The 15,929-nt window shown below is 37.1% G+C and overlaps 2 protein-coding genes across 3 annotated transcripts in view; one reads left to right on the forward strand and one right to left on the reverse strand.

Moving 5' to 3' along the window:
• Positions 1-15,929, reverse strand: part of LOC129240059 (uncharacterized) — a 144,856-nt gene that overhangs the window by 93,009 nt on the left and 35,918 nt on the right. For both annotated transcript variants that reach the window (XR_008582024.1, XM_054875526.1), the window contains exon 2: positions 672-1,288. The gene's annotated coding sequence lies outside the window, so the exon portion shown is untranslated. The remainder of the gene's footprint in view (positions 1-671; positions 1,289-15,929) is intronic.
• LOC129240058 (gustatory receptor for bitter taste 66a) lies at positions 8,798-15,237 on the forward strand. The gene is made up of 6 exons (XM_054875525.1): positions 8,798-9,032; positions 9,096-9,659; positions 14,056-14,345; positions 14,536-14,721; positions 14,866-14,955; positions 15,043-15,237. Exons 1-6 carry the CDS (start codon positions 8,798-8,800, stop codon positions 15,235-15,237), a joined length of 1,560 nt encoding a protein of 519 aa, XP_054731500.1.

Raw genomic sequence — 15,929 nt, forward strand, 5'->3', positions numbered from 1 at the left:
GCGCCAAATGATGATGATAAATCTGTCTATTCTGTTGATGATCGAAACTGTGCGGGCATCCACATATTTCCATGCAATGCAATCAATTAATAGAACAGTGACATATTGAGAATTTGCCTGTCAGTGCTTACCCAAAGTCCACTCACCGACATGCACGCACTAAATTGCTAAATTTTTGATACTCATTGAAAGTCACTAGCCTTTAAATAGTTACACTGCTATGCACCTAAAGCACGTTCCTGTAAAGATTGCGAACCCAGCTACTTTCAGTTTTTTTTTTTTAATTTTAATTTATTCCAAACTCAATATTCCACGATTTCCAACGACTGGTTCTTGAACCCCTTCTTAATCAAGTAATGGAATAATTCGGTTTAAAAGAAATATTAATAATAACAATAAATTCTATTAAATGATTTAATAGAAATACAAATAAAGGCATTAATTTAAATGTTCAATTATTTTAATGAAACTTGAGCAAACCAGTAAGACAAACTCTTTTCGTCTCGAACACAAATTAGGGTTGAATAAAAATAATGGCATAACTCTAAATAAAACGAATAAATTCAAAAATAAATTCTTATATATAAGAAATTTGATCTACTCCATCTAACTGTTTATTACATAAAAATATTAAATTCCAAGGCATGCGAATGCATTAAAACCAAACATACCTCACAATTTAGGCAGGCCATGTCGTTGCGATCAAACTAAATATAAAAGTGTCACTCCGCCTTTCAGCCGTCACGGTCACCAGCTACAGCCAATCTACGTGTGCACGCGTCACGTACTCCAAGCTATATTATTTTGTTATTTTATGAGTGTCGCACCCAAATACAGCCACACACTTTGCCCGTCTGGCTGCGTTTCAATTGTCAAACACCAGCAGCACCACAGAAAACGTTCCAATCTCTTAGCAGATCCGCTGCAGCCGTCTTGTATCCCGTCTCGTCTGGTATCCTGTCCTGTAGCTGCTACTTGAATTTCATACACGAACAATTTCGAGTTGTGAGTTGCGAGTCAACGACAGCCTCTCATTTACTGTTGCAATTTGTAATGCTACGAATTTTTTTTTGTTATAATTTTTATATTTTATATTTCTGAGCGGTTTTTTTAAGATTTCCTCTTTTTCTAATGGAATAAAACTCCCACACTTAGAGAAAATACATTTTGCTTTTGTATGTTTGTGTATGTGTTGTTGGTAGCTATGTGCTTGCTTTCAACGATCTACTCATTTTCGTACACAGCTCACTGTTCCGATTCAATTGCACTCTTCCGCCGCTCTGGCAAACTGTAAATATTAAAGTAAAATAGATTAACTTACATTTGAAAAATTTAATGATTTACTTTATGTATTTCATATGATTTTATAATATATATTGTACATATTTTATATTACACATCCTTGTATGCTTTAAGGGCATGATTGTACTCATACATAGTGTAAATTTCCTAGTTACTTAAGGGGTTACGTGGGTTTCTTGGATTCAAAAAATCAATTTTTTTCGCTTACTAATTTCTACAACATCTCAAGAATATTATCCTAAATTTTGAAGTCTATCCGAATAATAGTTTCGGAGATACAGCCTTTGGAAAGTGTGCGCTCCAAGCCACTTTTATTGTTACTCAAAACTTTAAACGCGTTTTTCTCGGAACCGCGTTTTCAAAGTCGGTTGTGAAATGTTCTCCAAAACTATTCAACCGATCTTGATGAAATTTTAAACAGGTGTTCGATATACCATTTACTCGTGCTTGGATGAACGATTTTTTTTTCAATTACAACTATGTAAAAAAAAAAAATGTCAAGCAAATTTGACCGAAATTTTCATTTTTATGGAAAAATGTCTGCCAAAATTCCAATTTTTACTTTTTTTCTTTCCTTCGTTCAAGCACGAGTTTATGGTCTTAACTAAAACACTTATTTTTGTTTTTTTTCATTTTTGATGCTCCTGGCAGGAGCTATGCTGACAACGCGGACGAACCTTTTTTTCGAAGGGTCACCGGAAATTACGTCACAACGGAAGAGTTTTAATTTTTTTTTTTTAAATTTCAGAAATTATTCTTTAAATATGTATCTATAAGACAGAAAAAAGTTTGAATTAAATAAATAAATTTTTACACAGAAAAAAAATATTGAAAATAGGCCTTTTTTTACCCAACGAAACCCATGTAAACCTTTAAGGTGTCTCATCCGTCATAAAAAATAATAGCAGTTTTCCCCAGCTCCACCATGAAATGTGATATATTTTAAGACTACCGCTAAAATGTTTGGCGCAAATAGGATTATTCGTGAGCTGGAATATTTACTTTGCGAGTAAATTTTGCATAAGCTCTTCAAAGATTTTATGCCAAGTCTTTCCTACTTTTTAACTTGAAAAAATTAATATACTAATTCAGCACCCTCATCAAAATTGTCGCTCTTTGGTGCAACCTCTTAAACTATTTTTTAACAAATCCTTGGCTGAAGGAATATTTATCGATGATTGGAAGCTGATTTCAGTCACTTCAATTATCAAAAGCGGTAATAAAAGCGATATTGCAAATTACAGGCCAATTTCCAAATTATCTGCGGTATCTAAACTTTTTGAATGCATTGTCAACGACAAGTTATATTTTAGCGTTAAACGTCTTATTAGTCCTAGACAGCAAGGATTTGTAGTTGCAAGATCTACGTTATCTAACTTATCCGTTTTTTTTTTTTGATGATTTCCACGCAGGCTTTCAGAGTGGTTTCCAAACTGAAAATTATGCTGTTTCCAATTCACTTGCTATGCTCGCGTTTGTTAGACGCCACTCATCGCACTTCACTGACCCATATACTCTTAAGATACTAGACAGGGTTGCCCATATTCGACGGACCCATCTGGCAACCCTGTATCTTTTGACAGAGACGTCAGATCGCTTAATGACATACCGCGTTGGAAGTGTCAATCCAAGCAGTCACTGTTTGGTGCGGCGTTAGTGCGAACATCGGGAGCGTTATCGCGATATGATAACCACTTTTGTGATGGCAATTATTCGTCGAAAGCGTATGAGGCAGTTCTGGTTTCAACAAGACGATTTTGATTTAAAAAAATAAAAAAAGAGGTTGTCTGTAAAGTCGGTTTGCTGACGATAGTTTAACGTGATAACGTCATAAGAAACTACTGATTGAATGGTTGCATTTTTCAAAAGAAAATTTCAATTTTATTTGTTTGATACTTTGTATGGATATAGAGAATGAGGTAACATTAACATAACATAATATACTTTAACATAACATAAAATAACATAACATAACATAACATAACATAACATAACATAACATAACATAACATAACATAACATAACACAACATAACATAACATAATATAACATAACATAACATAACATAACATAATATAACATAACATAACATAACATAACATAACATAACATAACATAACATAACATAACATAACATAACATAACATAACATAACATAACATAACATAACATAACATAACATAACATAACATAACATAACATAACATAACATAACATAACATAACATAACATAACATAACATAACATAACATAACATAACATAACATAACATAACATATCATAACATGCTGTTCAAGCAAGGTAAGCAAGGCATTTTTAGTGCGTGCAGCCGGCTACATAGAATTATTATAACGTCTAAAAATAATAATAACATTAAAACAACAGGTATTATTAACAAACTTGGTTTTATTTTAAATTCTTCAAGTAAATCAAATTAATAATAATCAATAAGAAGGCATATGCAAATACAAATACGTGAATTTATATATGTACATATGCGCATATACATACATATATACGCTTACTTAAGTAGGAGAGAGCAAGATGTCGAACGTTGCCGTTCGTTTGCTTTGTTTGCTTTGTCGTTCGTTCCGCGCTTTCGCTTGCAGTTCATTCAAGGTAACGGCAATGAGCAAGGTAACGACACATTTTTTCGTGCGTGCAGCCGGCTAAATCGAATTATAAGACATTATCACATCAAAAAAAGCATTATGCTGCTTTTATTTGGAGACCTTATCAAAAAATTTGTGTGCGTTTCGCACTACATTTACTCAATTTCTTTGATTATTTGATTAGTCTCATTCTCTCTGATTGTTTGATTAGTCTCTTTCCATTAAGTGACAGATGCACTTTTCAGGCAGTATCATTTATCTTTGATCTCATTAATGGTAAAATTGACTGCCCGGTCCTTCTAGAAAAAATTCAGTTTAATGTTCCTTGTAGATTTCTCGCGTTGGCTTTAGCAGGATATTATCAGGTCAGTCCATAAGTTCGTGCGTTTTTTAAAGGTGGTTTTAAAATGAATAAAAAAGACTTTGTCTTTCTAATGAAATTCTATACTAGTAACGAAAAATATTTTACATGCGGATTATCTCTTTTATAAAAACAAAAAAAAAAAATACAAAAAGTTGTGATAGCTATCTGCCAACCATTTGCTAACTAAAATGAGTTGCATCCGTCAAGTGAATTTCAGTGGAAATGCTTGGAAATTCTCCATCACAGTTAAGCATTACTGGAAAATTGAAATTAAAAAAGGCTAAACTCTAGTACTTCGTAACAATTTGTATTGTCCTCTTTTGTATTCAATATTTCTGTGCACTCTACACATTCGCTTCTGAGTAAGCCATACTTTCAGGTATTTGCAATCATTAAAGCAAAGCATTCTTCATTAATTTGAAGGCAATGCAATTCGTAAGGCCTTTGTCCCAACAACTATTTACCTGTGTTCAAGTGATGCCTTCCAGAAGGGAAGGTGACATCAAGCTCCTGCTAATACTCCTTTCGCATACATCTTCCATTCTGTGGGTGGCGCATTTCTGCATCCTCCAATGCATGCCAAAGGAAAATATTAATTAACTAAGTGCAGATAGGCATCCATACACATTCACAAAGGAGGAGCATATGTTTTACCCACATAATAGACAACATTCAAGGGTACGCAATGGATCTTTCCAGAGCTGCTTGCACAAAAAGCGACACAGCGACTCGTTTGCATACAATCGGTAATAAATAGCATCAGGCAACGGGTGCTAAAAGTGAGTTGCAGCATTAATAATGCGGCACTCGTAGAAGTTCGTCGAATGCATTAAATTCGCAGATTGCCATGAATTGAATTGAATTTAATTATTTCATTGACAAAGCGAAAATTATAAATGCAACAACTCGGATCCTTCGAAGCAGCTCAACTGTTAATACGCAAAGTTTGAAGCACAGCAAAGAGTTTTAATGTGATAAGTAATGAATGATAAATAATGAATGAATGGCAGGAGGGGTGAACAGGAATGTATCTACGATATATCCGTGTATGTGTGTGTACGTTGTAGCATTTTGAAAGGGTCCTGCCTATGTTGGTATATGTACTAGCCGCTTAAAATACCCGCATTTGGTGCATTAAATGAATGTAAATGATTACTGAAACTCAAGGGCAAAACAGGACTTCTTTGTCAATATTATATTTAACTACGCATCGTTTACTTTTTCAAGCCTTTTTTTCAAAAGCGCTAAGTTCTGTTTTTCTAAAGGCTAGAGAGCTTAAAATGATAATAGGGAACAGAAATATTGTGGAATGATTTTTTTTTATTATAATCTGGTAGATAATTTCATGGCATTTATTTTTTCAATATGTCCGCCGCGGTTATGAGTTACATGGTGCATTTCAGCAGTCTAATTTTTGATTACTTTTCCTTATAAATCTGGCCATATAGCATTAATGGTGGCTTGAATATTGCAAATCAAATATTGTTGATGTTTAGCTGAATAATTTGTCGAAAAAAAAACTCAGCATGGCTCGATAGCGCTCACCATTTACCGTAACGGCAGCTGCTTTTCGTAAGAAAAAGGGACTGATGATGAGCTTCGCGAGCAGATTTGTTTTTTGGATAAATAATTTCGAATCGTTATTCTGGCGCTAAACGATTCATGATGCGATGCCAAACCGTACTGAATAGAAATATCAACTCAGTTTTCCATTCTCAGCTGTCGAGCTGCAGTTATCGATATCGATAGTTCTCATACATCTAAAGAAAAAGAAACACCCGATACTTTCACGGCCATACTGCCCGTCTTGTATGCGATGTTTTCTGACAGTTCTTATAGCAAAGATTTACAGGGCCCGCCATCTATCGTTACGGATTTGAACTAGGTATTATTTGAAGAATGGTCACACTTAGCTGTTATCTGATTTGACAGAAAATTAGTTTTATTCTTCCGCGGAACGAAAATGGTTGTGTATACGCTCAAAGAACGCTGGGAAATATTGCGACATTACTTTGAAAATCATGGTAATGTTGCAGAATGTGTACGAAAATTACGTACGGCAATGGGAAGAAGAAAAGCACCGAATGAAGCGTATGTGCGTTACTTAGCGAAAAAAGTAAGAGAAACTGGGTTGCTTATTGACAAACCAACGCGTGACCGACCAAAAACCGTGCGTACACCCGATAATAGTGCTGCTGTGGCCGAGAGTGTTCGTGAATCACCAGGAACATCACACCTTTACGCTCCATTGCTTGTCTGTTTGTATGCTCCAGCTGTTTAGTTCACAAGAGTCAAATATGATTGAAGAACGACGCCATTTGCAAAAATTATAAATCTTCCGATACTGATTTTGCGCCCGGTGACTAATTTTGCCCAAGGTTGTTTAATAAAAAAAAAAATTAATTAGTATCGTGTGGCGAATTTTGAAAAAAAAAACACCTAAAAATAGGGGCGAGTCGTGAGCAAGAATCTACAAAAAATGTAGGCCACCTAAGTTTGCCAAACCAGTGCAGAAACGGAATTCAGAAAATGTGACCATAACTTTGCAGAAGTAAAAAGTTGTGAATGTTTACCGATGGATGTCTTTAGTGGGCATCAGGTCATAATATACGACTATTGAAAGCCGACATTACGTCTCAAAAAGGTTCCTTAACAGTTTTGTGCTCGGTGAAGCCAGTTTTGTATTAAAAAAAAAAAATAGGTAAGAAGCGAGAAAACTTAATAAATTCAGCACCACAGAATAGGTTTCAATTGTCCCCATCTCAGACATTGGTGTCCATTTGACCATTGTTAAAGGGAAACTGTACAATTTCTTTCTTAAAAAAGCGCAAGACATGTGGAATTTTATCTTATCGCTAGCTATCTCAAAAACACATCGAAAGTCATGCGGAAAAACTTGGGCTACCGCACAACCCCCATAGCGGAAGCTGTGTGGGTCCGCCAGAGAAAGAGACTGTTGAATACTTTCTTTTCAAATCTCCGGGTGGCTAGTGTCTGGCGGCTAAGCGCTGGAAGTTCCTTAGGGTACCTTTTAGAGATAGCCTGGGTCAGTTCTAAGGATCTAGGCTGCACTTTTCTCTCTTCCGCTACATCAACAGCACTGGATGGCTGAAGATGGTTTTTCTTTCCTTAAGCTATGTAACTTTTCACTGGTAGTGGTCCACATTCTGGTATCAAAACGGCACTCTAGTGCTACTTGTAGTCTACCCGTGGTACTCTTGCCACCTAACCTGCCTGCCTATTATGGACCCAAAAGAGTATCAAATGCAATAGCAAACCGCTGATTCCTACGATTTCATTCTGGTAATACGGACATCGCAGTTGAAGCACGCTCTTATAAAGGGTGGTTAAATTTCAAGGGCCGATGTTGAATGTGAACCACGCCTAAACGTCAACGACACCGCTGGACTTCTTTCTTTGGGGTTATTTGAAAGAAAAGGTGTACGTCGATAAGCCAGCAACAATTCAAGAGGTAAAAGATGCGATAATTCGGCACATTAATGGCATAGAACCTCAATTATGCCTCAGTGTCATCGAAAATTTGGACCATCGGATGGAGGTGTGCCGCCGAGGTCGCGGCGGCCATTTGGCCGATATTTTGTTCCATACGTAATTGAGCTATACCAATTTTATCATAGTAAAGAGAAATGACATTAATTTCCTAAAAAAATTGTATTTAATTCAAAATCAACACCGGTCCTTGAAACTTAACCACCCTTTCGATCAATGGTTGTCTATAAAAACATGGAAATTGTGGGGTGGAACCGGCATTGGGCACATATTTCATTACAAACGAATTGAGGATTAGCTAAAGGTTTAATCATTTGTCTAAGAATGGGAACGGCTTTGCAAGTTTGATCGTAAAAAAAAAAAAACACAAAAAACGTTTCGAGTTTTTTCCCTCATCCTACGAAATGGTCAAGGAAAATCGCTTCATCTCATTTAAACGAAGTTTATTTGTTTAATTACCTGACCATTAAATAGATTTATATGACGTTTAAAAACATTTTTTTATTTCATTTTTTTTTTTTTTAATTTAATGAGGTAATTATTTATATGATTTGCATATATGAACCGTTCATTGGGCTGAGGACAATATTGATTAGCTTTTATTGCTTACGCAGTTAAATTTGTTACATTCCCTGTAATTTATTATCTTTTTATATATCGACAACCATTCTTCATTATTTCCGCTGATAATAGCAACTCTGTCGGGCATTTCCCCAACATTTAAGCCGCTTGACTGGCTGGCTGAGTGACTGTTCGCACGCGTGTTCCCAATCTCCAATGCGCATATTAAATGCATTTAATAATATTAAGTGCCACCGCATTCTGGGCATTCGTGGATGGGGCACGTTCAGCGCTCATTGCCCAGTGCTCCTTTACAGTTTGCTCTTTGTTGGCCGCATTTGCTGTCCTGCCTTCGCCGAGTGCACAGTTTATTAGAGTCGTGCACTTGCATGTGATAGAAAAAAGTGTTGGTGTAAGTTAAAAAAATTAAAATAAAACCTGTGCAAATATGGCACAACAGACGGCGAAACCGATATTGCTGCATTTTGGCCAATTGTTTTTGTTGTGCAAGCTGCTTGGCCTCTATCCGCATAGCTTGGAGGCATTCCGGCACACGCACGCATTGCACAGCAGCAAAATTGGCACTGCGGTCGTGATTGCTACGATGTTTGCGATTAACATCTTCTACAATTTATTGATATACTCGTTCTCAGAAGAGGATCACGCATTGAAAGCTTCGCAGAGTGAGTAGTAGTGATCAATTTATGATACATCTGCAACTCATTCACCTACACAACTCGTCTTAGGCACACTGACTTTCGTAATTGGCATCTTTCTCACCTACATCGGTCTGGTAATGATGATGACCGATCAATGGTCGGCGATACGCAATCAATCGAAAATCGGTGAACTCTACGAACGCATTCGCGGCGTTGATGAACAGCTGCTGCGTGAGAATATAGCCGTAGACAATTCAGCGATCTCCAAACGGATCCTCATAATGATTGCGCTCACTGTTGTCTGCGAGCTCACTATTTTAGTATCGACTTACGTCACTCTGGTTGATTACACCGAATGGAAATCACTACTCTGGTTCTTCTCTGGCTTTCCAACTTTCTACAACTCATTGGACAAAATTTGGTTCGCAATAACTTTGAATGCGTTGAGACAACGCTTTTACAGGATCAACACTGCTCTGGATGAAATGGTGGCATGGTATGAGATGAAAAATGGCGGGAAAGACACGACCTCTTTAAAGACTTCCATTACAAATGAAGATTTCGGACAGTCAATGGAGTACCTGTACAAGGAGCTCACACATATGGAGGCGATCAAACGGCTTAACTATGGAAAGAATAAAATTTCACCGGGTAAGCACTTGTGCTGTGAATTTCTCAAAAGTTTGTGATGTAAGCATACACCTGTGTGCAAAATAATAGGAGTATAACAATACAAAGTTTACATTTTTTTAGTTGTCTTTTTGTATTTAATTCTTTTTGTTGTAGCTCTTAATGTTGTATGAAAGCGTAATGTTTTCTACTACAAAAAACAAATAACTCAAAACTCTAAGATTTGCCCAAAATTCGCAAAAATTTAACAAATTTGAAAAAATTCTATACTTTTATTTAGAATCTTTAGAAATTTCACAGTTTTGTAGCCCACTAAATTTTAGGCCATTATATTGTAAGTCTAAGCGGCCGCCGTAGCCAAATGAGTTGGTGCATGACTATCATTCGGCGTTGGAGTATATTCGAAAGACCCCGAAACTTCCAAATCTTCTCGCCTGGGGAATTGGAATAGTATCTTTCAAGCAGAGGTTCTCGGGTTAACATACATTTGATGGATGGCAGGATAATTAGTAACCATCCACAGCAACTATCGAAAGTATGTATTTTTCCAGATAGTGAAGCAGCCATCTTAGCTGCAAAGTTACATATAACCAATTCAAAAATCGTCAGACAATGCAAAGAAGAACTTAATGCTTTAGCGCGCAGGACAGACATCACTCGCATCTGGATATCTGGCCGTAGGAGCATTAAAGTAAATGAGAAAGCTGATGAACTGGCAGGACAGGGGGCAACCTATAACGAATCCGAAGCAATAGAAATAGGCTATTTCGGAAGCAGGTCGTTGACAGATAGACCAACACGGATACCTGCAAAATAACTAAACAAACGTGGCCCACTCTCAACAAATCCAGAATCGACGAGTTGTTAAGAAAGCCACGAGTAGACATGTTCAAAATTACATCAACAATAACCGGCCACTGGTCTTTGAGAGACCCTGCCACGAAGATGGGGTGGCCGTACAACAATAGATGTAGAAGCTGCAATCAAGAATAATTTAAACAAACAGTATTTCACTATCTGTGTGAGTGCCCTAGTCTGAGCGCTCTGAGACATAGAATGTTGGAGGAGTTCTCGACGGTCAACTTCAAAGAAATTGCAAAAGAGAAAATAGACAGCATAGGCAGATTCATAGTCAAATCAAAATGGTCCGACTAAAAAAAACAACAGTCGTTCTACAAGTGGTGTATCAAATTGTTATCTTTTGTGCTACTTGGGCCTGGGCCGTGTCACTCAGACAACACTTCCACCTTTACCACCACCACCACCATTCGAAAGTGCTCTGGCTCGAATCTCCGGGCATGAAATGACAAATGAAATACAATGGCAAACCAACGCATATACTTCTGCCATGAAAAATCTCATCACAAAAAACCATTTGTCTTCCATATGCGGCTTAAAACTGTAGGTCCCTTCTTTTGTGGAACAACATTAAGACACACATCGAAAGGGGAGCTCCACCAAACACCCAATAAAGGGCTAAGCGCCAAATATATGGGTTTATAAAATGTAACTGAAGTCACTCAAAAGTAGCCTAGATTTTAAACACTTTTTTCCATAAGGAATTGAGAGTTTTCTGCCATGAAATTCCATGTATTCGGTAGCCTTTGGGTGGAGGAAAATGTTCAACCACTCAGCAAAAAAAAAAAAAAAAATTGGCAAAAATCAGCAGGAGTTCTGAGTAACTTGCAATTTGGCCTCTGTTGGGCTACAACACTGCATACACAGAATTTTTTTGAAAATTCGTAGTAAATAATAGAATATTTTGTGTCATTTTTTTTTTTTTTTTTTTGAAATTTGTTAAATTTTTATAAGTTTTGTGTAAAGTCTGGAGCTTTGGGTTACATGGTTTTGGTTATGCAGTATTCTCTCTCTTCTTCTTCTTATGCAGTATACTTTTATATAAATATGAAAAAAAGTCCAAAAAAATAGTTAAATCTTGGTAGTTCATCGTGCTACAACTTTTTTGAACACAAGTGTAGATGAGATAAGACGAATTGCGTTTCAATGAGTCAGCTAAAGGTGAGGAATGGTCGAAAAGTGTATGCTACAGAAAAACCGTTAGCCACTATTTCAGTACCCAGTGCAGTGCTTTGGAATTGCAAAGGGTCGACATTTAAAGAATTTAATTGATGACGCCAACCTGCTGACAACTGTGAAAGTTGTTCAATAATTCTAAGTATTGACTGTGCGCTATCAGTGTGACTAAAAATTCTGCAATTATTTATTTTTAAAAATCCCTCTTTGCGTTGGAAAGCGCCTTCGAAAATAAGCGCCTCGAAAATAAGTTGCAAGGCTGTATTAACCCTTTGCGATCTGATGGCAAATCTATCCAGTTAGTCGAAGCAAATTTAGCGTTTGGAGTTATTTCTTGCTTAGTGATCTTTATAAATAAAAGTTTAATTTAATTTTTGTTTTTTTTTTTCAAAAAAAGCAGTCCCTCTTTTTTCTGAAATTTAGATTTTGTAAGCGTTAATATGTGGCGTTATAAGTGTTGAAAATTCAATGCCTCTTAATGAAATCTTGCCATCAGCCAGGTAACACCGACCTTTCCGACAACTTGCGAACACTGTGGCGGCATCGACCGCTTGTTTCAGTTTTCAGTTAATAAAGTCTGTTACATAAGAGCGTGGTCACTGCTAAATAATAACAATTGATTTTTCGAAAATTCGCAAATTTACTGATAATTTGGTCGCCAATACTCAATGCAAATACCTCAGTGGCAAGTCCAAACTTCTGCATTGTCAATTATGGCCTGGCACCGTCGGGGCATACTTTCCACTAGTTTTTCTGCATACTATATTCTACCGGAAAATACCTCCAAATTTTCCGAATTTGTCGAGAAAGTTGATCTAAATTACATGGCTTGTGTCTGCGAAGCTGCATTTTCATCAGAGCCCACACATTTTCTATAGAATTTACACCCGGTGTCTGAGATGGCCAATCAAAAGCGACAACTCCGTTATGCGCCTTCCACTCGCTACACGCTCGACTCCGATGTTTCGGATCGTTGTCCTCTTGAAGGATCCAGCTTTGATTTTTCTTGATATACCATTGCTTAGCAGATGGTAACAAAGCCTTTTGATATATTTTATTCATTTTTTCGGCATTTAAATTGTCGGTAAATAAGAACAAAGTACCGAAACCTTTGTTTGAGAAGCACCCCCAAACATGGGGTATTTAACAGTCCGTCGAAGCATCCTACTGGTCCAGGCGTGTTTGATGCTCGGAAATGCCCAGAAGGAGAATTCATCAGAAAAAATTACGTTGCTCCAATCACGGTCCAAGTTTTCCTCCGCCCATTCCACTCGTTTTTCAACGTGTTTTACACTCAACATTGGTTTTTCCAAAGTACTGCGATATTTCAGTTTATTGGCAAGCAAGTGCCTGCGAATCGTTCCGTAAGATATGTCAACACCTTTTGCCTTTAATTTCACAGCAGCTCTACGTAAAGTCAAAGTTGGATCTTTCGAGAACAATGCGAGAATCTTTTCTTCGTCTTTTTTTGAGACTTTGCTTGCACTTCCGCGATCAGGAAAATCATCAACGTTACCGACCGTTTTAGAGCGATTTATCCACTTGCTAATGAACTGTTTCGACTTTCCCATACATTTCGCAGCAGTAGTTTGCGTTAATTTGGGTTCTTTTTCATGCAAACATAGAAAAATTGCCTGAAAGCGAGAGGCGTGACAGCACTCATTTCGAAAAACCACTCAGATGAAGACTGAATTTGACAGATAGCTGACTTTTTACAAAAAGCATGAAGGTGCCCTCTATGTCATAGAAAAGGAAACTGGACGCTCTCATTTTTTATCTACGTGTAACAGTGACCACGCTTTTATGTAACGGACTGTGTAACAAAAAATTATCAGTTTTTTTAATTTTTGTTATCTCTTTATAAGTATATGGATGGATTTTATGATCAGCAGCATCCCAGAATGACAGATGGTTTTCTAGTGAAGATTTGTTTTATTTATTTATTTTTATTTTTAAACGCTTACATGATAATAAAATTATTAGTAAACTCAAGCAAACGCAGCGCTAGCAGCAGAGGCTTTCGGCTGATGTGAAGATTTATTTACAGAGATTATTCTAATTTTTAGTTAAAAACCAATTCTATTTTTTTTTGTTTTTTGTTTCATTTGCAAAAGGTTGGTATCGAACACACGCCATACCAGCCAGCAGCTGTTGTGGCATGCAAGAACTTCTTATGCGCTTATTTTTATGCATCAAATACCCAAGTCAAATACAAATACTAGAGTTACTCAAGATATAATTTACAAATTTTTAATTAATTAAAAAAAGTTTAATTTTCACAAACTAACTTTCAATTGATTAAAAAACTATTTAAAGTAAAATACTGCGTTAAAAATTAATTTTTTTTTTTCAATTTCAAAATCCTTTACTCCCACTTACTTAGTGGCACACTCCTTAAACTCATTCGGCGAAGCTATTGAAATGCCCAAAAAGCAACAAAAGCTCAGCAGTCAACCACCTACATTTAATATGATTTACGAAACTGAATTGAACAACGACATCCAGAAGGTGGAGGAGAAATTGAACAATTTGTGTCAGCTGCACGACGAGATTTGCGAAATTGGTAAAATGCTGAACGAGCTCTGGAGCTATCCGATATTGGTGTTGATGGCCTACGGGTTCCTCATTTTCACGGCACAATTGTATTTCCTGTATTGCGCCACGCAGCATCAGGTAACTGTGTTGGGACGTCTGCGGCAATTTAAAAATGCGTAGAAAGCGAATGTCTACTAAATGGATTGCCTTTTTATATTTCCATTTTATTTGCAACGAAACATTCATACACTCATACACACATACATGCTGACATACATATTCATATACTCATACAAACATAAATACATGCATATCCATTATTCAACAGGTCATTCCATCGCTATTTCGTTCGGCCAAGAATGCCATCATTACGACAATCTACTTGAGTTACACCGCCGGAAAGTGCATCTATTTGATTTACCTCAGCTGGAAGACGGCACTCGAATCGAAGCGCACTGGCATTTGTCTGCACAAGTGCGGCGTTGCGGCCGATAATAATTTGCTCTACGAGATTGTAAGTGCCTTTTTTGTGAATAGAGTTGCCCACTTTAATGCACTCCGCACTTCACTTAATTTAGTTTCTTCCCAACACTGAATCGATACTAATATTTTTATGTATTTCGCTTTCCACTTGCAACCTCCTACTTATGCAAAATAGGTCAACCACTTATCACTCAAATTACTGAATCACTCGGTTGATTTCTCGGCTTGCGGTTTCTTCACGCTGGACATGGAGACGCTCTACGGCGTAAGTGTTGATGCTCAATAAAATTCCATTAATTATTATATTAAGTTTCATTGCTTGTTAATGTTGTTTTCTGTTAATTTTGTGCAGGTAAGTGGCGGTATCACGAGTTACCTCATCATTCTCATACAATTCAATTTGGCGGCGCAACAAGCCAAGGACGCCGTACACAATGATGATGAAACCACCAGTCTGTTGCCCACTACGGGCGAAGGCAATACAACAACAATTCTGGATTTATTTACGACCGCATTTATGCCCACCACACACTCGTCTATCAACTAGTGCAATGAAGAGGAAGACGCAGGGTGCGTGCGGAGCGAGGCGTCGTCGAGGGAATGTGTGGAGGAGCTTTTCATTGGGATTAAATTGATATTAATATTGCACACTTATTCTACAATTAAACAAGACACTTTGAAAGGGAATTGTTAGCTTTAATTGGATTTTTTTTTAATCGTGCATACGGATGTATGCGTGTGACAAAATATGCGAGAAATATGGAATGACAGAACGCGATGAAAGCAGCCGAAAGGCAATAGAATTTATAAAGGTAAATGATGGGACCGCCGTAGCCGAATGAGTTGGTGCATCACAACTATTCGGGAGTGCATAGGTTCGAATATACGTGCATGAAACAACAAAATTGTAGAAGAAGATTTTTCTAATAGCGGTCGCCCCTTGGCAGGCAATGGCAAGCCTCCGTTTGTTTCTGCCATGAAAAACCTCTTCATAAAAACATTGTCACCTTTTGTGGAACAACATCAAGGCGCACACACAAATAGGAGGAGAAGCACGACCGAACACCCAACAGACGTGCACGCGCCAATTATTTTTAAATGTCGCGACTGTAACTAACAATTCAAAGGCCGCTTGTAAATACCCAGGGCTGATGATTTATAGGCGTTTAAACTTTAAAACATACCTAGAATATGATTGGAAGTAAGTATAGGATGTGTAGTCCTGTCTGACACCAATAA

The sequence above is a fragment of the Anastrepha obliqua genome, chromosome 3 (genome assembly GCF_027943255.1).
Source record: "Anastrepha obliqua isolate idAnaObli1 chromosome 3, idAnaObli1_1.0, whole genome shotgun sequence".
In the NCBI taxonomy this organism is placed as follows: Eukaryota; Metazoa; Arthropoda; class Insecta; order Diptera; family Tephritidae; genus Anastrepha; species Anastrepha obliqua.